The sequence below is a fragment of the Arctopsyche grandis genome, chromosome 7 (genome assembly GCF_051622035.1).
Source record: "Arctopsyche grandis isolate Sample6627 chromosome 7, ASM5162203v2, whole genome shotgun sequence".
Lineage (NCBI taxonomy): Eukaryota > Metazoa > Arthropoda > Insecta > Trichoptera > Hydropsychidae > Arctopsyche > Arctopsyche grandis.
The window spans coordinates 9,002,381-9,027,215 of NC_135361.1; the positions used below are offsets into that span (position 1 = coordinate 9,002,381).

At 33.0% G+C, this 24,835-nt stretch overlaps 2 protein-coding genes across 2 annotated transcripts; one reads left to right on the forward strand and one right to left on the reverse strand.

The window, feature by feature from the left end:
• Positions 1-6,869: 6,869 nt before the first annotated feature.
• On the reverse strand, positions 6,870-10,453 carry LOC143914045 (uncharacterized). The gene is made up of 4 exons (XM_077434136.1): positions 10,361-10,453; positions 7,305-7,738; positions 7,117-7,227; positions 6,870-7,038 (listed from the first exon to the last, which is right to left on the reverse strand). The coding sequence occupies exons 1-4, from the start codon at positions 10,451-10,453 to the stop codon at positions 6,870-6,872; spliced, it is 807 nt and encodes a 268-aa protein (XP_077290262.1).
• An 11,220-nt stretch (positions 10,454-21,673) lies between these two features.
• Positions 21,674-22,636, forward strand: LOC143914046 (uncharacterized). The gene is made up of 5 exons (XM_077434137.1): positions 21,674-21,757; positions 21,829-21,951; positions 22,033-22,139; positions 22,286-22,393; positions 22,492-22,636. The coding sequence occupies exons 1-5, from the start codon at positions 21,674-21,676 to the stop codon at positions 22,634-22,636; spliced, it is 567 nt and encodes a 188-aa protein (XP_077290263.1).
• Positions 22,637-24,835: the final 2,199 nt, after the last annotated feature.

The window sequence follows — 24,835 nt, forward strand, 5'->3', positions numbered from 1 at the left end:
TACATCCAATATTCCAAACTAGCGTTTCTCAATCGGGATCCACGTGACCTTCTTGGAGCCCCAGATCATTTCAAAGAAAGCACAAGCAGCAGCGTGGACTATAACGCTTTCGAACACAGTTGTCACGGGCTCGAATCCCGAGTTGCTGCTGGCCAGAACTCGGTTTGTATCTCCAGGTCAATCGTTTCCTAACATAGATTGCTGATTTACCGGATTTGAATGGTGAGTAAATTTTATACTAAAGTTTATATTTCATTGCATTTCTCACACCTTATCTCGTTGGACCTGGATTTAGTCTAGTTGTTTATCTTCTTTCAAAAGTTCGTAGCCGTCGTGATATTGTCAATAGAGGTGATCTTCACTTGTTGCTGACAATATTGAAACTAGACATAAATAAATTTGCATTAGGCACAAAGATTATATTAATCTAATATATAATTTCGAAAGAGACTTTGCATAATATAACCTTCGTTCTTTGGTTCAAAAACAACACATTCCATTTTTTTTTTTTTTATTCGTAGGCGCCGATTCGCTTCTTTTCGATTCAAAGGATTCGAAGTCCCCGGGGGCGAAGGCGTCGAGGACGAAAGCCCCGGGGGGGGAGGGCTCCGGGGCGAAGGCTCCGGGGGGCACCGGGGGTGATGGCGCCGAGGGTGAAGGCGCCGGGGGGGCCGCCGGCTTCTGGTATACATATAATTTTGAAAGAGACTTAGTATACATTTATGTTTTTTTGTTCATGAAAGTCAATTTAATAAAAAAATACAAATGAGTATTCAAATAAATTTAATAAAATGTTTACTATTAGATTAGTCATGTTTAAGCGGTTTATATTACAAATACCGAGCGAAGCCGGGTAAAACCACTAGTACCTTATATACAAGTGGTTTTATCTAGTAAATATTTTATTAAATTTATTTGAATAGTTTTATTTCATTTAAATTTATTTGAATATTCATTTGTTTTTTCATTAAATCTAACGTCACGGATTCTACCAAACCTTACATACAAAGTCTCTTTCAAAATTATACATTAGATTATATAATTACGTATTTTATTTTATTTTATTTATTTTAAAAAAATCAATACCACAGAGACTTGACAGGTTGCCCCAAAGCGTCAATGTGATTATAATACAAATAATAAAAACTATAAAAAAAACATCATAAAAAAATAATAAAAATCATAAATAAAAAAATAATAAAAATCATAAATAAAAAAAAAACATCATAAAAAAATTATAAAAATCAAGTTATAAATATGTACACAAAATAAAAACAAAGAAATAAGATTGATGAAAAATTTTTATCGTGCTATTGTACATAAATACATGAGAAATATATTTTGTAATTTTTCATTGATTTTTCTATCAACTATTACAGGGAAGGGGAGGGGCATAGAAACATGAGTGACATAACTTCAATGCCACATTTCTAAAAAGTTTAAGAAACGCTAATCCAGGCAATCGAAACTGAGTTGTTGATTATACTTATTAAAATTCTGACTTAATATTGATGAATAGTTTGACCCAGCAGTATATGTACGTGTCAGCTTCTACATATATATTTATATTGTTTTATACATACATATAAACCAGGAAGGCCTATCTAACAATTATTTTTATACAGTATTATAGAGACATCTATGGAAAAATTTGATATAACTAATATTTCGACAAATACATACATTTTACGGAGTGGGTATCATATTTACATATACATAATATTAGAGAATTCAAGATACTATTATGTTTCATTGAAATCACATAAATAGGACAAACTCTGATAGGAAACGATCGACCTGGAATCACATAGATACATATATCCAGAGTCTGGCCAGCAATACCGGGCCAGCGAATGAATTCATGACAACTCAGTTGAAAGCATTACACGTCATTCACTGAGCTATGTTGCTGGTTATGTATATACATAATTATAGTATAAAAAAATCTTAGCACGCATCTACTTGTGATTCATTAGTATATTTTACTACACATTTACTGTCTATAGATTTATTTGGTTAGGATCTCCTCACGTGGACTTGATCTCATCAATCAGCTACGTTATAATTGACACATTCCTATATCTACAAGTGTTCCGTTATTTTTTTTTCGTTGAGCTAAGAGAATCGTGTGGCGACCATTTGATCTGTATGCGGTCACTATTGAAATTGACACGATTCCCTGAAACCATGAAAATTTTCACAATTCGTGCGAGTTAGTTTTAATTTTTTATCTTATTCGAATCGCCTTATAAACGGGTTTCACGACTACCGTTATCCGTCGACGTCCACAAAATATTGAATATCCAAATAACCCGACGACGTACATATTTCATTTTCATATTTTACTCACAAACAGTCACACAATGTTGTGTTCCGTTAGCGAACATTTCCTTAAAATTTTCCGAAAATGAATTAGAGCAACTCGAGTGTCTAGTTATATAGATCGTTAGAAAATCGAATATATTATAGTGATTTCGAAATAAAATCAGTGCTCTACGGGTTTCGATGTCAACGATTTTGAATCAGTTTGTATTATAATATACAACATAATGCCTGGTGTATATTATACAGTATTTGTTTTGTTTAGTATTATGTGTTGTGTTTCTTCGAAATGTAACAATTCAAACATCGAGGAAATAACTAGACGTTCTTTCGAATTGGATCAAGAAAGCTTTGAAAATTCCCACATTCTAAATCGACAAAAAAGACAACTGCTTTTTCCCGTTGCTACACTTCTACAGGTATTTATTTTTATATTTAGATACAATTTGATAAATAGTAGTCTTTATTAAATTGCATATTATTTATTTTAGTGTTCATTTCTCATGGCGACACCAGTTCAGTTGACCAGGTACAACATGTTTTTAAATCAAGGCTTTCAGCTGAATTTCATGCTGCCAAATATGCGATCTCAATTGCCGGTATCGTTTCTGGGTGTGCCGCCAATTATCGATGTAGCCAGATCGAGAACAAAAAGGGAAAACTTGGAAAACTCCAACATGGCCGGAAAATTCTCAATGAACCACGAACCGGAAGCGGAGCTCGATGTATTCACTTCGGAAAACATGTACTTTTTTATGGGAAAAGCGCTTGAAAGGTATATTTATTTAGTTAATTAACCTTTGAACTGCTGAAAGATCCTTCTATCCTACAGCACTCTTTTGAAGTACTTAAATCTTCCCCCTTCCTTTCCGCCCACTCTTTATGTACAACGGTTATCTGTTTGAATGTTGGAAAAACATCAAAATCATGCTTTGAAGCTACACAATTGGCATGTAATTTTATTATTTGTTTTTTCAGCTATGGATACAATGGGACTGAGTGCGTGTTGCATTCCATTTGCCAATTAGCGAAAATTCCGTTTCAGAAGAATGAGGATCTTCTACATGAAATTGTACATTTCATTATGACGTAAGCAATTTCATCACACTTATTGAATTTTTCTATTGGTTTTGTTTTTATTTTATTTTTTCATTTACTTTTTCAGACCATCTGAACACGATGAGGTTGCTGTGACAAGAAACGATACGAATACTGATCGATTGTTTGGCAATAAGTACTCTAGAAAATTGCCTCAAGTTACACATAAATTTAATGACTATTTGGAAGCGGAAAATGCTGGAAAATCTGATAAAAACTGCGATGAATTGTATAAATTTTGTACGACGTCACCATTAGAAAAATTTTCAGAACTCGTATACGAAAATGATAATGATTTAGATGATTGATGTGTCATCAACGTCGCCGAATATTTTTATTATTATCATTAATTTATTATGAAAAAATCGTTATATTAATTTTTGAATTTAGTCAAAATTCTCGTGTTTTTTAAACTTTATTTGATTGGTCTGAAGAAAAACTGGTTCAATATTGAACATTAATTATAGACACTATTCAAATATAATTAAATGCACTTGATTTATAATTTTAATATTAAAATTATCATATTATCAGAATTCAATTCATTTTACACTTTTTCTGGATTGATTTCATACTTAACTAATAGAAAACGTGTCGTTTTAATCTCGTGAAAATCATACAAATTTTCCATGAAATTGAAACAATTTTATTTTTCATATCACTAAAAATTACAAATTATAAACAAAACTTTTAAGCCGAATTTTGCCATTTTTTTATAATATACTGTTATACATTGTATTTGAATGTATAAATTTGTTTTGAAACATTAAAACATGTGAGTTTTATTTCTACTCTGAATATCATTTTGCCATATTGATATTACAGAGTAGTTTCAAGTCATCATTATGGCAAAAAAAAACAACATTTAACATTTGGGTTACTGTGAATTGTAGAATCATTCAAAAACCAATTTGATTATGTTTTACATGAAAATTGTTAACTAATTTTAATAATGAACTTGTCTTGCCTTCTTCAATAAAATTATTGTATAATCAAAACGTTAGCCCTTATTTAATACCCATATTCCCATGCATAGTTGATATAATCATGGGATTTTAATAGTCAGCAATTATACAAAAAAAGTGTTTTATTTATGATAATGACATTTTGACAGACAAAATTATTTCAACTATCATTTTAATATTTCGTATATGTTGTCATGCATTATGTACATAAATTCAATAAATATTTTAAAATATTATATATACAAGAAGTATTTTCATTGTTATGTAATATAGTTAAGTATTCAAATTAATAAGTATTCAAATTATTATTAGAATTTTTATATTTTATGGTCTTATTACGTTGCGTTATTTTAAAAACCTGAAAAAAATTGTAACCAAAATTGTATTGTAATTCCGACAAAATTTAATTTCCCCTACAAAAAGAGACTACTCTAATATAATTTAGAGAATTTTAAAGAAAATTACAGTATTATACATACATCTGTATATTTATTAAAAAATCTTTTAAATGGAATAAAAAACCCAATTTCATAATAAATTACAGACTTACATGTATGTAATTATATGTATAAATCAATTTAAAATATAACATATTTTCCTATAAGCGTAAGTAATACACTTATATTTGATATAACTAATAATTGAGACTTAATTTAAATAGTGTAATTATTTTTATATACTTATAGACATATGTACAATATTTAAAACTACCTATATGTTACATACATATATTCTAAAATAACTTTCCAAAAGCAACGATGTTTAATGAGTTGTTTGTGTAGCTCAATAAATATTATATAAAACATGTCAGAATGTAATAATTCTATTATGTATGTATTTTTATATACATCATATCATATACATATATAATATCGCTATTCTGTGTGTCTGTCTGTGGATCTGAGATAACGATCACCGTACTATAATAGTCGTTTCGATTGGACATATGTATGTATATGTATACATACCGGTATCCGTGACGGGCCGGAATGTGAAATGCCGGAAAACGCAAATATCGGATGGCAAAGATCAAAAATCGAAAGATCTTAAGTCGAAAGATCAAAAAAAAGGGTGCATGGTAAACGGTACATACTCACTTAATTTTCGCGAGCAGGATACAACAGGAACAAGAGGGACAGGCTTTTCCTCTCGTATTCTGCGCGCGCACATTAATACGGGAGGAAAAGCCTGTTCCTCTTGTTCCTGTTGTATCCTGCTCGCGCAAATTAAGTGAGTATGTACCGTTTACCATGCACCCTTTTTTTTTGATCTTTCAACTTTCGATCTTTGCCTTCCGATATTTGCGTTTTCCGGCATTTCACATTCCGGCCCGTGAGGTAGACCCGTATACATACATACATATGTACGTAACAGCTCAAACAATGCCAAAAAAACGCACGAATATGATAACAAACAAAAGAAAAAAACTTCTATATACTATTTGCTACCAATTTTTCCAAAGTCTCTGAGCATTTACCGCCATATATTGAAAATGTATTTAATGAATTAATTTTTCTATTGGTTCTTATATTGTTTACATGTAGGTAGATATGCTGTTTTTTTCATATAAAATAATTAAATGCAAATATTAAATTTAATTTATTTAAAAGGTATTTGAAAAAAAAATCGACAGCGTACGGATCAAACACAGGGCCGGCACATTTCTTTTAATTTTTTCTTATTTAAAAACTTAATATGCCAACACCCATGCGATGATATTTTATCAGATACAACACTAGTCTAATATATACATAATTTCGAAAGAGACTTTTATGTAAGTATGTAAAGTTTGGGTGGTAGAATAAAAAAAAACCTGTAGGTATATATGTATACTAGTGATTTTACCCGGCTTCACTCGGTATTTGACTAATGACTAATCTAATAGTAAACATTTTATTAAATTTATTTGAGTAGTTTTATTTTATATACATTTATTTGAAATTGACTGTCACGAACACACAAAAAATATACTAAGTCTCTTTCGAAATTATATGTATACCAGAATCCGGCGCCCCCCCCCCCCCCCCCACCGGTTCCTTCGCCCCCGGGCCCTTTGAATCGAAAAAAAATCGAATCGGCGCATATGAATCGAAAAAAAAAATCGAATGTGTTGTTTACAAATTCCTAACCAATGTTACTTGTATACATATCTTATTATTATCTTTCGAAATTATATATTAGATTGTTTGCTATCAATATTTCCTCTTGTAAAATAGTGCCACAATACCGCCATCTACTGAAAATAAATTTAATTAATAAATAAATTTTTCTATTGCTGTTTTATATTGTTTATATGTACATAGGTAGGTAGAAATTTTTATTTATAATACACCGGATGAAATTTTCAGCCGGTCTATCACTAGTTTTTATCAAATGAAACATACATTTTAGGCGTGTTAAAATTTGTTTAATTTCCTTACATGTACAAGTGGTATCTTTTCATTTATTTTATTACATTTTACATGAATACAAACAATCATCGTTTCAACCAAATAGTGAAGCAAATCCAACCTCGGAAAACATTTCCAAAATAGACTGCTTACATTCCGGAAATAGGAATTCGCAATTAGATTCAGATTCCAAACCCAGTCGTTCAGCAGCGTGATATTCATTATCAGAGTGTTGAGACAAAGCATCGTTACTTGAAGACGGTCTGATGATACAATAAGAAACCACATTCATAACATCAAATACACTTCAATGCAATATTTTCAGCTTGAATATTACTCACGTGAGGATTATATGGGCCAATTCGCCCAAAATACCGTTATGATAGGTGAAAGGAGTGTCTGCAGCTTCGCAGATAGTTCTCAAGATGCAAGCTCTACCACTGAATCCATTCCTTAAAGCAATATTAAATAGATTATTACATGATACTTCAATTATTATATACGCTTTGAACCTCAATTATTATATTACTTTTCAACCATATGTTCTAAAACTTTGTAAATATCCCAACGGCTGGTCTTCGGTCTGTTCTTCAACCTTTCCAGCCTCTCGTCTTCCATTAATTCCCATAAACGCTGCTCACCGACTTTGCTATCCTCGCCAGTCGCATTTATTTTACCCCCTTCGGAATACGCCAACTCGTTGTGGGTTTTTCTCAATTTTTCACCGCTAAACTTTTCATCGGTTGCCTCCTCTCTCGAATTCTCATTTCCGGTCACTGTGGATGGGTTCGAAATACTTCTGGGTCGCAGCATCCTCTGCGATCTCGCGTTTGCAGCCCCTTCGTAAAAGTGCACCGTATAATCTGTACTGTTCTGGGGTACGTGGTATAGCATTTTTATTACATATCCTACGGTTACTGACTCGTCCTCCAAATCTAGAGGCAAACCCATACCTATAATCAGCTGAAATTTAAAATAAACAACATGAAAATCTTTCAAATTCTTCTCATACGTTATATGACCGTATGTAGCTATAGAGATATTAAAGTAAAGGCTATGTTTTCAAAGCCCCATTTTTCAAGCATACTTTATATAAGTTCAGCAGTATTTTTTTGATATCAAACTTGGGAGAATTCATGGTTTTAAAACCTATAAGAAAGTCACACAATCTCAAGGAGCTTTAAAGCACAAAAGTGCAAGAATTTTTAAGCGTTAGATATGTTTTCAACGAATTTATGTATATCTGTATGTATGATTTGTATGTTATGCGGTTAGTACATATAAAATTGAAAGGATGTGACTTTCATAATAAAACAAATATTAAAATATAATCTTAAATACAATATATGTAAAAACATTCTATAATGCAGTATATTAATCTAAAATTTATAGTAACTTTACAGCGCAAATAAAATGCAAGAAAGTGAGACGAAAGTTTATCTTGTGCGAAAGTTATCCAACTCATTTCTTTCAATTCACATTGTTTAAAGCGTTCAAGAACGAAACGCTTAGTTTATTCATTCTTCTCAAGTAAAACACAATGTAAAAGAGTAAGTATTTATTTTTCAAAGAATTTTCCGCATAAATACATACGGTGTTTCAACTCTAGACAAAATTCACAGAATGCAACTCATTTTACGATTTACGAAAAAGGCTAAAAAACGAACACGCTAAATTTAAACGATCATACTTATTCATCTCAGCATTGTTCTTATTCACGATTCCACGATTACAGTTTTTCTACGAGGTAAGACATTATTTTTTTAATATATTCTTTATAGTAACTTATTTAAATCGTTTTATTATTTGTGCATATTCAGGATCTATCATTTTACGGCTGTGATATATGTATAATACAAATTTTATTATTTGTAATAATAATATATAATATAATGATCTTGTGAAAATTCATAATGTTTATAACCCAATTTAATTTATAAGCAATTATTTTTTGCATAATATATATATATATATATATATATATATATATATATATATATATATATATATATATATATATTTACAATTTTATTCGATATAAAATTGAATCCTTAAAAAAAATCTTAATTTTCTGAAACCGGTGAAAGCCTGTAAAAAAACCGAAAACCGGCTTTTTCTTTTGGGCGGTTTTTTGAAACCCCTTTAATATATGTATATGTACATGTGTACTTATAACTAACTTTTGAAAGCTTTTGGTCAATAACTTATTTGATTTGGTCTGTAAATGGATGGTCAGTAAGCTATATTATTAGTCATTACCTGCTTGATTATTGTCTATTAACAAAAAAATACTTAATAATAAATAATTTACTGATAGATAATTTTTAGTATAATCAATAAATTTTCAGTATAATCAATAAATTTTCATAAAAGTTACTGACCAATTATTAAAAAAACAGACCATTTAAATTGTTGCCTTATTTTTAACCTGTATTTTTGAGGCATAATATATGTAGAATAAAAGTAGCTAGAAGAATGGACGATAGTTGGAAGAAAGAAGTGCTCGAATGGTACCCAAGAGAACTTAAAAGGCCACACGGGAGATGATTGGATGAAATTAGATAAATATGCAGGATAAGATATATGAGAGTTACTCAAATGGTGAAAGTTGAGAGTTGCTCAAAGATGGTGACGAATGATGATTAATAGGAAATAAAATTCAAAAGCCTTTCTTAATTAGTTAGGAATAGAGATATACATAATTATAAAACTAGAAATAGGAATAAATTAATTATAGGTAGAGTTAAGAAAGCAAAAACTGCAGGAGTTGTTTTCCACAGAGGTGTTCAAATATACAAATACAATGTCCTGTATATGTTACCTCTAAAGTACCTGAGAGCATTAGAGGTACTTTAGAGGTAACATTGGTGCTTTCTTGACGGTTGTTAATGGATACCTCTGTGGAAGATGACGTAACTATATATGTGAGTTTAATAAAATGCTATGTTTGGAATTATATTATATTATTTAGGGTTATAGTTTTGTTAATTTTGTTAACTATGTTATATTATAGTTGTTAGTTTTAGTTTAAAACTGTCAATTGTGAAATAATTCATCAGCAATTTTCTATTTAATAATAAATATATTAAATTAAATTAATTAACTATTTTATGGCAACATTTTTTATAAAATATATATAGTTATAATTACATATTAGAGCTTCAAACTGTTTTCAATATATTATTTAATAATTTACTTACCCTTCATTATTACTTTATGTATGTTCGTAGCAACAATTGCTTTGCGATATTTAGAAAATTTGATCTTGAGGTTATTTTTTTTTAATTTAATTTAACTCACCATTGATTATTGACCGTTTATGCATTTAGTTTCTGACCAAATAATCAGCTCCCATTTATAATATCCAACGCAAAACAAAATACATTGCGGAAAAATCCGAAACACTTTATAGCAAAATCTCTATCCATATATCAAAAAAAAAAAAGAAAATGAAGAAAAACACCAACACTTCCGTGGGAGTATATATATATATTTTTTTTTTCAGGTCGGGATATACGGACCTGGCTGATAGGGGGTTAAGAGAGTGAAAGCCTTAATAATTTATCAGGGGGTTGTGTGTGTTACCTGCACCCTGGCCGGGTCACCGTTGGGGTAAGTGAGGTATCGCCTGTGGCGGGTGAGAGTCACCCCCGGGTGCTCCGCCCCCCAACACCCCATGGCCACCATCACACACACCGACACTTCGAACCACCCCATACTGCGAGCGAGAGGGTAATTTTTTATTAATCTACTTGTATATTTACCTTATCTATCAACACACGAAACGTAGATAGATAAAGTATTTTTTTATGAATTAAAAATAGCTAATGTCAAATGTGAGCGCAACGAAAAGTGCACTCATGTCAATGTGAACAGCGTTTGAGCCGTCACGAATTTTCACCTCTGAACAACAACGACTACAGGGTAGTCGCAACTGAATCGTCTTCTTTGACAAACATACATACATATATTGAATCATCGAAATACACCACACTTTATTTTGAATCAATGACTTTTACTTCATTTTTGTTTTACACTCTGCAATCATATTCCGGTTCAAGATTCAAATAAATTTTTATACGTTAATCCTTAAATCTATATATATATATATATATATATATATATATATATATATATATATATATATATATATATATATATATATATATATATATATATATATATATATATATATATATATATATATATATATATATATATATATATATATATATATATATATATATATATATATATATATATATATATATATATATATATATATATATATATATATATATATATATATATATATATATATATATATATATATATATATATATATATATATATATATATATATATATATATATATATATATATATATATATATATATATATATATATGTATATATATATATATATATATATATATATATATATATATATATATATAGAAACTTGGACACTGAACGCCAAGATGCAAAATAAAATCCAATGCACTCAAAGAAGTATGGAACGCTGTATGCTTGGCATAACGAGGAAAGACAGGAAGCGGAACACGTGGGTGAGAAATATGACAAGGGTAGTGGACATAGTGGATAGAGTGAAGAGATTGAAATGGCAATGGGCGGGTCACGTAGCTAGGAGGATGGACGAAAGGTGGACAAAAGAAGTGCTTGAATGGTACCCGAGAGAAGGCAAAAGAGTAAAAGGAAGACCGCAAGGAAGATGGGTGAACGAAATTAGGAAAATGTGCGGAATGAGATGGATGAGTGTTGCGCAAAACAGAGACGAGTGGAAGCGTGTTGGAGAGGCCTTCATCCAGCAGTGGATGGCGAATGGCTGTAAATGATGATATATATATATATATATATATATATATATATATATATATATATATATATATATATATTTTCTTATATATATATATATATATATATATATATATATATTTTCTTATATATATATATATATATTTTATATATATATATATATATATATATATATATATATATATATATATACATATATATATATACATATATATATATATATATATATATATATATATATATATATATATATATATATATATATATATATATATATATATATATATATATCATCATCATCATCATCATTTACAGCCATTCTCCATCCACTGCTGGATGAAGGCCTCTCCAACACGCTTCCACTCGTCTCTGATTTGCGCAACACTCATCCATCTCATTCCACACATTTTCCTAATTTCGTTCACCCATCTTCCTTGCGGTCTTCCTTTTACTCTTTTGCCTTCTCTCGGGTACCATTCAAGCACTTCTTTTGTCCACCTTTCGTCCATCCTCCTAGCTACGTGACCCGCCCATTGCCATTTCAATCTCTTCACTATATCCACTATGTCCACTACCCTTGTCATATTTCTCACCCACGTGTTCCGCTTTCTGTCTTTCCTCGTTATGCCAAGCATACAGCGTTCCATACTTCTTTGAGTGCATTGGATTTTATTTAGCATCTTGGCGTTCAGTGTCCAAGTTTCACATCCATACGTCATCACTGGCAAAACGCATTGATCAAAGATCCTTTTCTTCAGGCAGAGTGGCATTTTTGATTTAAAAACAGCATTCATCCGTCCAAATGCACTCCATCCTAATTTCATACGTCTCTTTATCTCTTCATTTTTACTACCAGACATGTCAATTATTTGACCTAAATATAAATAATTATTTACTACTTCTACTGGTTTATCATCTAAGGGGATGCTATCAGGCATGCAATAACTATTGAACATTAGTTTAGTCTTATCTACGTTAATTTTTAATCCTACTTTTCTACTTTCCCTGTCCAGCTGTGTTAGTCTGATAAGTAGGTCAGCTGAATCACGAGCTACTAAAACTATATCGTCTGCGAACCGAAGGTGACTCAAAAAGCGACCATTGATGCTTACTCCGGCTGTATCCCAATCCAAGTTCCTGAAAACTCCCTCAAGCACCGCATTGAATAACTTGGGCGAGATTGTATCTCCTTGTCTTACTCCTTTTCCTATGCTAAATCTATCTGTACCTGAAAAAATTTTAACCGAAGTTGTGGCATTCTTATATATTGCAGCTAACAGTCCCACATAGGGTTCCGGCACTCCCTGTGTTTGTAGAGCGTTAAGTACTGCATTATGACTAACTGTATCGAAGGCTTTCTCATAATCGACGAAACCTAGGCACAATGGCCGTTGATATTCGTTGGCGCGCTCGATTAGTTCGCCAACTACTTGGAGGTGGTCCATTGTGCTGAAATTTGCCCTAAACCCTGCCTGCTCTATAGGTTGGTTCTCGTCGAGGATATTCTTCAGCCTTTCTGTAATAACCTTCGTGAAGAGCTTGTAGACCGCTGAAAGTAAACTAATGGGTCGGTAGTTCTTGATATCGCTTTTGTCGCCTTTTTTGTGTATTAAAATGATAGTTGCGTTATTCCATCCTTCTGGTATAGCTTGGTTCTGGATGCATTTGCTGAAAAGATATATATATATATATATATATATATATATATATATATATATATATATATATATATATATATATATATATATATATATATATATATATATATATATGTATATATATATATATATATATATATATATATATATATATATATATATATATATATATAAATGAATGTCTGTGTGTGTCTCGAATAGGCTCCTAAGCCACTGAAGCCATTACGATGAAACTTTGACGATTAGTTGTATGCATGTCCGGGAAGATTACTGTGAAAAAAAATAACCCAAAAACGGGAATGAGTGGCATTGCAACGCAATAATTTCAAATGTTTTCGCGTCGTGACATGCGTTGTTAGGGTAAAATAAACAAACAATTGAACGCGAACGGGAATTGCATGCGTTATTGTGGCATTGCAACGCATGCCGGGTTCAGCTAGTTAATATTAAAATCAGAAAATCTACATATATAACATAGATAATGTTATCATCATCATTAGTCACCGGACCCAGAAGGTGCCGCGTATTGTTCAAAGGTTGTAAATGCATTGTTAAAGGTTTGCCGAACCTTTTTTTTCATATACAGCCACTCACCATCCACAGTTGGATGGTGAGCTTTTATTCGTATCTGTTTTTCGCAACTCTCATCCATGTCACTCCACCCATTTTTCTAATTTCGTCTTACCTTGCAGCCGTACTTTCACCCTTTTACATTCTCTCGGGTATCATTCTAGCACTTATTTGTCCATCTTTCGTCCATTTTTCTAACTACGTGACCCGACCATTGCCATTTTAATCTCTTCACTCTCTCCACTATATTCACTATCCTTGTCATACTTCTCACCCACGTATTCCGTTTCCTATCTCTTCTCATTATGCTGAGCATACAACGTTTCATATTTCTTTTAGTGCATCGGACTTTGTGTAACATTTTGGCGTTCAATGTTCAAGTTTCACTCTCTCCACTAAATCCACTACCTTTATAATATTTCTCACCGACATATTCCGTTTCCTATAGGCGCAGACACAATAGTACGGCACGGCAAGCTTAGGTAGACTCCAGCTGTGAATTGGCGTGTTTTATACCAGTGTTATTTCGTACGATCTTATTATTTCGACAAGTTCCTCCTGCATTTCTTCAAATATGGGGATTACTGTTATCGATCACTTTCACACCTATGTCAATACAAGGAAAATATATCACCAAAAACACTTCATGAAGTGAGTTTTGGCTTGGCATAGATCAAGCTTGCTAGCGTTTCCTTTACATGTGCTATCTTAACGTTCGCGTACCACTCAGTGTGTCTCCACCCTATCTCTCCTCGCTATGCCAACCATAAAGCGTTCCATACTTCTTTGAATGATACATAATGTAATATATATCATATATAATGTTATGCATAAAATATTAAAGCAATTTTATAAACGTAAAATTTAATGTAAATTGTATACTCATGTAAAATTTAAAGCCCAAAGACTTACTTAAATTTGCATTTAAAGTGTTTCTAATTTTATTGGTTCGACAAACTAATTTTTTAATAATTATTAGCTCGGACGTTAAGCTTCTGCTTACCGTCAAGAAGGTGCCGGGTTCTATCCCTGAATGAAAATGAATTTTTCAGAGTATGCTGTTGGTCAGACCTGGATTTGTGACTCCAGGTTGATCGTTTCCTATCAGAGTTTGCCAATTTTCTCTGATTTCATTGTTGAAACGGTTCCCGGAAAAAAAATTGGCTAAAAATCCTTCCTACCTACTATGTCACCACTATTTGAAAAATTTGAATGATGTACAATAAAAATTTATGTACAATTCATAGATGTCTCGAGTTTTTTCAGTGTCTCGCAATTCAACGACTTATAATAAAAATGCTGTATTTGTATTTGTAATTGGCCAGGAAGGCGCATTGGGATTTACCTGTAAGGCCTTCCTGGTATATATGTAAAATAAAAAAATAAAATAAAATAAATTAAGAGGTCTGTACACCCAAAATCTTAATTTTGTTACCGTTCCTTTCTTTGATATATATATATATTGAGTGTATGTATATATTGAGTGAATGCGACAATATATATCAATATATATAATGAGTGAATGCGACAGTTGCGCTTCGACCAGATAAAACGTATTTTAAATTGACAAAATCGAGGTTTTGTATTCTCCTATTTTCTCCTCGAAAACTGGACCGATTTTTAAAAAAATTTCATCATCGGTATGAGAAAGATATTTTCTGTGCATCTATCGGCGTATTTTTTTTAAAATCGACGGTTAAATAACCACGCTAGACTCTTTTCGTGGGTGTAAAAAAGAGGCGATCTTATAGATGTTTGGCGGCTCCTAGCTCCTATAAAAAATAATTAATCAAAAAAATAAAACGATAGATGCACCCCAGTGGTGGATATCCATAGCATATTAAAAAATAATTTATCTAGTGCCATAATTGAGGTAGGGAGAAGTATAGTACGTTTGTATGGACAATGCGCTGCTGTCCAGCCCTCTTAATGATGATTACTAAGCCTTTTATTATCGAAAACTCAAAAGTGAAAATTAATATTGTCATATATGTATGTAGGTTTCAAATATATGTATGTATGTTCATATGCACATTATAAACGTTATGCACATTATAGTGTTCATAATGGTTTAAATGCATTTAATCATAATGTTAAAATATTATTATTATTATGATTTCGAACCTTTTGTAAACCCTATGTATATAAAATATAACGGGAAAAATACAATACAATCAAATATATGTGGTTAATATAAGTGAATTATGCTAATTGTTAAGCAACAGTTACATTGACCAAGAAGTGAATTCTAATGCAGTGCATTTTATCGTGTGTCAGTTTGAATAATATGTATATAACAAAATTATAAATAAATTTTCAATACTTATTTTTTGTATTGCTGGTACGTATGTATGTATGTATATTGTAAACATCATATGTATCAACTGCAAATGAATAAATTAAATATTAGAATATAAATGCAGCATTTTTTGTACCTGTTTGTTTTTCTATATATCGTCTGCTACAATTTTTAAAATATTAACGGTTTATTTGTGCACGATTTAAATCGTTACATAAAACGTTCCATTTACGTTTTTCCGAAAAACGTTCCATTAACATGTCACTTTTCGAGTTAGACATCAATTTCGCTGAGCAAACACACATGGCAAGTACATATGAATGTAAAAAGCAAAAAAAAATGTATTTTTGATACCGACATTCATATCAACTTGTTAATTTCTTCCGTTCGTCATACCAATCAGGGGTACGAAGCATTTTATTCTTCGAATATGTGAAACTCTGAAATACATATCAGAATTTAAATACCAAATATTTTATTATGAAAAGCAATGTAATCCTTTAGCTAAACGTTCCTAACGTCAATTTCTATGTGGATTTTCTAAATCCGTATTCTCATTCTCTGATAGCTTTCATAGCATAGAGAAGCTTGAAAGGAATATTAAAGAAGCCCAAATAAGTTATACGAAGATACGGCTCTATTGTTAGAATGAGGCTTTTGTCATATTTCTATAAATATGTATATGTAATAAGAGCCTGGCCACACCGGGCACCTCGCGAGCAACCACATAGGTCGATGAATTAGTTGTGCGATCAGATCAAATGTATGCAGTTGTGTGGAGCATGACACAGTGAGCAATTCACTGGTTGCCCAAGCAATAAAATCGGACGACCAGCGAGATCAGTTGCTGGCTTTCGATCTGACCTCAGTGATTATATTGCTTGAGTGATCAGCACGATATCTCAAAATGTATAGCGTTGTAGTCTCCGGCGACTGTGTAGTGAAAAACCTATAAACACGCTTTGCTGTACTGTCACATATTGAAAACTCTTATAGGTATGTGAGCGGATTCTTGGTCACTTTTGGTTGCCAGAGTTGAGAGACCAAGAACGATCACGAGCAACTACGCTTCGGCAACTAAGTCGCCGACCAAGTCACTTGCAAATCGCCTGGTGAGGACCTGCTCTAGTTCGGCCGCCTGTGTGCAAACTTAAATCGGCTGCTCTTTATTTTTATCAGCATTTGTATAAATCCGGTCTCTGTGACGGGCCCGAATGTGAAACGCCCGAAAACGCAAATATTGGAAGGCAAAGATCGAAAATCGAAAGATCTTAAGTCGAAAGATCAAAAAAAAAGGGTGCATGGTAAACGGTACATACTCACATACAGTGGTTATATCCAAGCAAATTTATTTTGGGAATGACGGGCTTAGTCAGTCTTGAATCTCGTCGTCATATTTTATTATTACGATACATGTTCCTTGTTCTTCGTGGAAATATTTGGGTTTGGTGCAAACGATCGACAAGCGCCAGACAGACTGAACCACAGATTAACTGGATGGCTGCTTTAAACGGAATTCTCGACTCCGCGAATGATATATTGCACATCAGATGACGAGTAACCTTTCGATATGCACAGATGCAATTATTAAAATTATTAAATGCAATTATTAAAATTGAGTTGGATCTTTCTGGCGAGTTTAATAAACCAAAATTCGGAACTAAAGTATTAGAGGCACAGAACGTATACAGGGTAGGTATGTCGGGACTTTCGCTTAGTGTAAGTGCGAGCAGTGCGCACGCATAAGGTACACGTGTTGTTAATCTGTGGTTCAGTCTGTCTGGCGCTTGTCGATCGTTTGCACCGCATCGAAATATATATAATCCACCAATTCACTTTATATGCATCAGAAAATTATTTTAGAATATGCAAACGTGTTCTGTTTTCGCCAATTATAGCGAAAACTTACATTATTTTAAATACTCCAATATGCACAGCCATATGCCTTTTTATCCATTTGGCTGATCAGACAGTCATTGACATTATAGGGGATGGACGAATGAGACGACTGGCATGTTAATGCACGTGTTTTATTTATGACAGCTGAAGGCAGAGTGAGGTAGCTAACTCAAAACACAATCGAGTTGGTCCCCACTCGCAGGAAGGTGACCAAACTCGACCATGTCGTATAGCGAGCCGCCACAACATATTTAGTGTTGCTTTTGGTCGGTTTAAGGTCTGTTCATACTTAACAGCACTGCACGGCTTCAGCACTGCACGACTCCGTTTCAAATATGTCATTTTATTACATTTCTATTCATATCTACCTACACGTCGCGGTCACGTCACGTTCACAGCACTTTGGCCGAGTGCAAGGCAAAATCAGCTTACTTATACATTACAGGCCATGACGATACGGCGCAATATTGCTTACGTCGTATTGTCGAGTACTTACAATATGAATGCATACACGTGCATTCGTAGCTACGCGTCAGAATACAAGTCAGCAAAAATGTTTCGGCGTTTATCTAACGAAAAATTATGTATAATCGCGTTGTTGTTGGAAGAAGAAGCTCGAGAAGGCAATAAAAAAGCACGGAGGCGTTTTGATGTGCATCCCATGTTAAAAAATAGAAAAACCGAAGGAGAGTTTTGGACACTGTATAAGGAGCTTGTGGATGATGGACAATTTTTTTTTTAATATTTTTTAAATATTTGTGCCAAAACCGTGTTGAAAGATTGAACAGCTGTCAACTGTCACTATCGATAATTGGTCCAAAACAGCAAAGCGGCATACTCATGGCACGTATATATTTCCACGATGGCCAAAAAAACGGATACGATACGTTGACGGATGTTGCTGTAAATGTCGGGTACTACTGTAAGCCTGCCGTGGCGTAAACGTGACGGTTGGTACGAATATACCCATACAAAATGTACCAAAGAATACTTTTCGTACGGCCGGATACCTGATGAAAGGTCTGTTCATACCTAGTCAGCACGTACCGACTTCAGCAGGTATCCGGCCGTACGAAAAATATTATTTGGTACATTTTGTATTGGTATATTCATACCAACCGTCACGTTTACGCCACGGCAGGCTTACAGCAGTATCCGACATTTCCTATTCATACCTTACAGCAACATCCGTCAACGTATCGTATCCGTTTTTTTGGCCATCGTGGAAATATACACGCGAATTACGTGCCATGAGTCTGCCGCTTTGCTGTTTTGGACCAATTATCGATAGTGACAGTTGACAGCTGTTCAATCTTTCGACATGGTTTTGGCACAAATATTTAAAAAAAATTTAAATTTCTTACGGAAATATTTAAAAAAAAATTGTCCATCATCCACAAGCTTCTTATACTGTGTCCAAAACTCTCCTTTGGTTTTTCTATTTTTTAACATGGGATGCACATCAAAACACCTCCGTGCTTTTTTGTTGCCTTCTTGAGCTTCTTCTTCCAACAACAGCGCGATTATACATAATTTTTCGTTCGATAAACGTCGAAACATTTTTGCTGACTTGTATTCTGACGCGTAGCTACGAATGCACGTGTATGCATTCATATTGCAAGTACTCGGCAATACGATGTAAGCAATATTGCGCCGTATCGACATGGCCTCTAATGTATAAGTAAGCCGATTTTGCCTTGCACTCGGCCAAATTGCTGTAAACGTGACGTGACAGCGACGTGTAGGTAGATATGAATAGAAATGTAATAAAATGACATATTTGAAACAGAGTCGTGCAGTGCTGAAGCCGTGCAGTGCTGTTAAGTATGAACAGACCTGAAGTCGGTACATGCTGACTAGGTATGAACAGACCTTTATAGGATCCATTCAGAATATTGTGTTTCCTTAATTTTAATTTAAGTTTCCTTAATTCTTTTTTCTTTTATAGTTAATTTTATATTAAAAGATTTCATTATATGTTTTTATTATGTAATTTACTTAAATGGGTTTTTACCTGTATAAATAAATAAATAAATGCTCACTGACATAATGTACCCGACAGAACATAACATGTGGCAAGGGATTTAAATGGTATATACCTTACTAACGATCACATCATCACGGCAGTGACTATGCTTTCTTTGCTTTCGGGTTTCAAGTGTGTTTGAACGAGCTGGCTTTCTTTACGACCCCTGATGACCACGCCGCCATAATGGCTTGTGCAAACAATGGCGGGCTGTTACGGCACGATTTGTTCGGTAAATACCGCTTTGATACCCGCTAAAACCTGCCACCAAGTGCAATGATCTTTCGGCGTCATTTTCGGTGCTTTTTTCCACGTCATTTCGGTGCGGGTGGAGACGCTATGTCGTCCAAGTGCTCGAGCTCTCCCAAGATATCCTCGTCGACGGCCTGCAGCCACAGCCACTGCCATTGAACACCATGATAATCAACAGGATATTGGTCAGCCTGTAAGTCAGCGTGCATGAGCATTGCGAAAAAGCTCAAAAGCGAAAATTTCCACAACTCTTCCGAACGTTCGTGTGTAATTCGATAGTGAATTTTTCATGTGCATTTTCAAATTCGCATTAAATCGCCAACCGCAACTTTTCCGGTGTTGGCTTTTAAACAGCCAAACACGCTTTTCAAATATATAGTTATTATTTGCAAATTCGCTTCAAAACTTTTGCAACCGACTAATGTTATAACGTGCCACGTTCATTTCGGTTTCAAACCTCCCTCTTCTCGACTGTCGTTCCTAATTTTTTAATACAATTAATATGTAAATGTCTCTGATATCAAATAAATGTAACTGTTATAATATAAATCAAGCTGATCAAACTATATGTATATAAATTATAGATAAGTGTACATATGTATGGAGGGCTTCTTTTTGGAAAAAAAAAAGGTACCGGAATTCACTTCTTGTCAAGTTTTTTATTTGAAAATATTATATTCAAATTATATTATATAGAATATTCGTTTGAAGCATAAAAAATGCCGGGAAAAGAGTTGCCGGAACGCCGTTCCCCCGCTTACATGGGAAAAAAAATCCCTGGGTGTATGTACATATATAATTAAATTGATAAAAGTATACATATATAATGTGAAATCTGTTGTTGCTTATTTTCAGATAGTTTCTTAATATTCCGTATTCATCAGCTTAACGCATATTGCAGTTAATTCATTCCCAAATCTATTTCTTCGTGTAGATTTTATGAAGTTTTTCACATGAATATGTGGATCCAAACATCGTTGAAAAAACAGTTGCAAGATTTTTCATTGATTAATTGTCTGCAAAGAATCCCACACGTTTAATATCATATTATCAATTTTCATTGTTGGATTGTTATTATCTGCACTACTTTCTTGAAATTTTTCCTTCTACTTTGAAAATCAAGTTTTCAAATGTATTTTTCGATACTTATTTTTCACTCCGAGTCATTTTATCTACATAGATAACTTGGAAAAAGTCTCTATCAATCAACCCAATATACATACCGTTCGAATAAATTGATCAAAATATTGTACTTGTTTATTTCCTTTGCTTTGAACTGTATATACATTCCTACATAATTAAATTGGAACTGATAAAAGTGAAACAACGAAAAATAACATTTTCAGGATATTAATTATGATGGGCGGAAATGAAGGACGAGAATCTGACAACCGGTCGAGACGGAAAAGGTACCTTTTGGAACCAACGGGGACCCAAATGGGAGTGAGTCAAAGCTGAAATTTAATATTCTACTTTTTTTGCAGATATATAAATAAACATTTCATTTTTTTTAGCTCTTTTCAACAATATCAATACCTTTAGAAAATATGAGTAAGGTATCAGTTGCATACTTTTTTGAAGCCAATCACTATACCCTGGAAAATTCCACTTGGTTAAGAGGTGATTTCGAAGGACCAGTAAGATAATCATATAATATTTGTAACAATCAGCATTGACTCCTTAATAAATATTATAAATTTATAATAATATTCTTACAGTTGATATCTGCCAGAGGAAGAAACGAAAGAAGCATCGGGGAAGAATCGCTTTTTAACAGTTTCACCCGACGATTTGCTTATGTAATTCTTGAGAATAACATTGAAAGGTACGATAGATATGTACATTTAATTAAATTTTACTTTCCTGAACAACTCCGGGCATTTCGACCGGTTATATTATACAACAAATTGACAACATTCTCTGTAACTTTATTGTTAAACTGTCTCCATTTTTATTTTTTTCCAAAATAAGACAAAATCTTCCTGGCCGAGAGTGTCTTCTTCGAGCTATCTGCGAACATTCATCTTCACCGCTGCATTTCAACGGAGTATTGGGTGATATTTTATACATCGTCTTCACGTAAGCTATGCTCAAACTATTCAATTCATAAATTGAATCGTATAAATTACATACATACATACATACCAATATTAAAACAATGTTCAATAAAATTTTAGACCGTCGTCTTCAAAAGATGAACAGCTTCCTGCAGTATTTTACAAAGCTGAAATGGACGGAACAATGCAAAATTGCGAAGAATATGAATCAACGTGTCCGACCAGTTTGATAAATACATTCTCCATTTTTGCCAAAGCTCCATAGCAACGCAAAAATTTTTAGTTTGGTGTTGATAATATCAAATGTATTTATTAATATACAAAAAGTGCAATTAGATTTTTAAGTATTTAAATATTTACATTTTCATTGTTTAGAAATTATATACATACATTTTTAAGTATTTAAATATTTACATTTTCATTGTTTAGAAATTATATACATACTTTTTTAATGAAAGGAAAAAGGTATTTGCTTTTTAGACGGTGTGAAGTGTGCTTAATTTACTTGTAAATTATTATAACGAAGGAAAAGTTAATTCCCAAATATATTTTCAAGGAAAATTTTCAGGAGATTATTTTGTACTTTATATACTCATTTTTTAATATAATACACCCCCCCCCCCCTATAAAGTCATTCCTTACTGGTAAAAAATTTTGCCCTCCCCCCCTGGGAAAAGCTGAAATGACGCCCCTGGTTGTAGACTGAGCTGGGTCAAAGGTGCAGCAAACTAGGCACGTGCCTGGGGGTGCCATAGAAAAGGGGCGCAACGAGGCGCCCTCATTTTTCTTTTTTTGATTATTAAATTGAAAAAATAAAAAATATATATTTGGCTTTCTTTGAACTTACAAAACATTTTATATTCAACTTAATTTCTCTACTCGAAGTAACAATACTAATTATTAAATATTATAATTCACGAAGAACGCAAGAAGCTTACTGTCAAATATCAACGATTCACGAATAAAGGTCTGTTCATACCTATCCAGCACGACCCGAATCCTGCAAGTATACTGCAAGTACGGACAGTATTCTTTAGTACATTCTATATTTGGCTTAATGGTAGCGTATATATTTAGCACCACTGAGGTCGAAGGTTCGAGTCCTCGTCAAACTGCTGGTTAGGTTTGGGGGTTTTGTGACTCCAAATCGATCGTTTCTCTATCAGAGTTTGCCAATTTTATCTGATCATTGTTGAAACGGTTCTTGAAAATTGGTATTAGATCATTTCCTGTTGTCACAAAATCTGTGTGTATAATTTGTAAAAAATATACACAGTAATCTGAAATCTATAGATATCTCTATAGACATCTCTATAATTTCGTGTTTATTATATGTATAAAAATTGTAATAATAATTGTACACAAAAATCTAAAAATAATTCATAGATGTCTCTATGATTATTATTTCTGTACTGATTAACTGTTATATGCTATATATTCTGATTGTATATGTATTATTGTATTTCTGACCGTTGACCGATCTGTAATGACGAGTGTATATTGATTGTAACAATAAAATAAAATAAAATATGGACGCGCATGAATGCGTAAATGCGCATACGCGAATGGAGTATGAATAAGTCCATATAATGTACCAAAGAATACTATCCGCAATTGCAGGACACCTGCAGGATACGGGTCGTGCTGGATAGGTATGAACAGACCTTAAAACATAAACTGTCGTCGGTAAAACAACAAACTGTCATTGGTACAAATGGTAATTTGGAATCGTCATTTATATAAAGTACCGCTGAAACATATGTATGTTTGTATGTATATATATAAATGGATGCGGTGCATCCGCTCTAAAATCGCCAGACAAATTGAACGACAGATTAACGGACGGCTGCTTAAAATGCAATTCTCATCTTCTCGAATGATAGATTGCACATCAGATGACGGGTAACCTTTCGATGTGCACAGATGCAATTATTAAAATGATAATTATTAAAATTGAGTTGGATCTTTCAGGCGAGTTTAATAAGGCAAGATTCGATAAGTTCCGAATCTTGCCTTATTAAACTCGCCAGAAAGATCCAACTCAATTTTAATAATTGCATCTGTGCACATCGAAAGGTTACTCGTCATCTGATGTGCAATCTATCATTCGAGAAAACGAGAATTACGTTTAAAGCTGCCGTTCTGTTAATCTGGCGATTTTAGAGCGGATGCACCAAACCCATATAAATATATATCAGGGATGGATTTGCTTCACGATATTAAATGGTTCGGTGATTATTCCGCAAAAAGCGATCTCGCGCAAATCACTAAAATCTCGAACACGGAACATCTGGCACCCAAAAACTCCACCAATCGAAAGGTACCCACGCAAAATATTGTACTAACGAGAACTCGAGTGCCATATGTTCCGTGATCGAGATTTTAGTGATTTGCACGAGATCGCTTTTTGCGGAATAGTCCGTTTACCAAATTAAATATCTCAACCAATCATATTCGAAAGAAG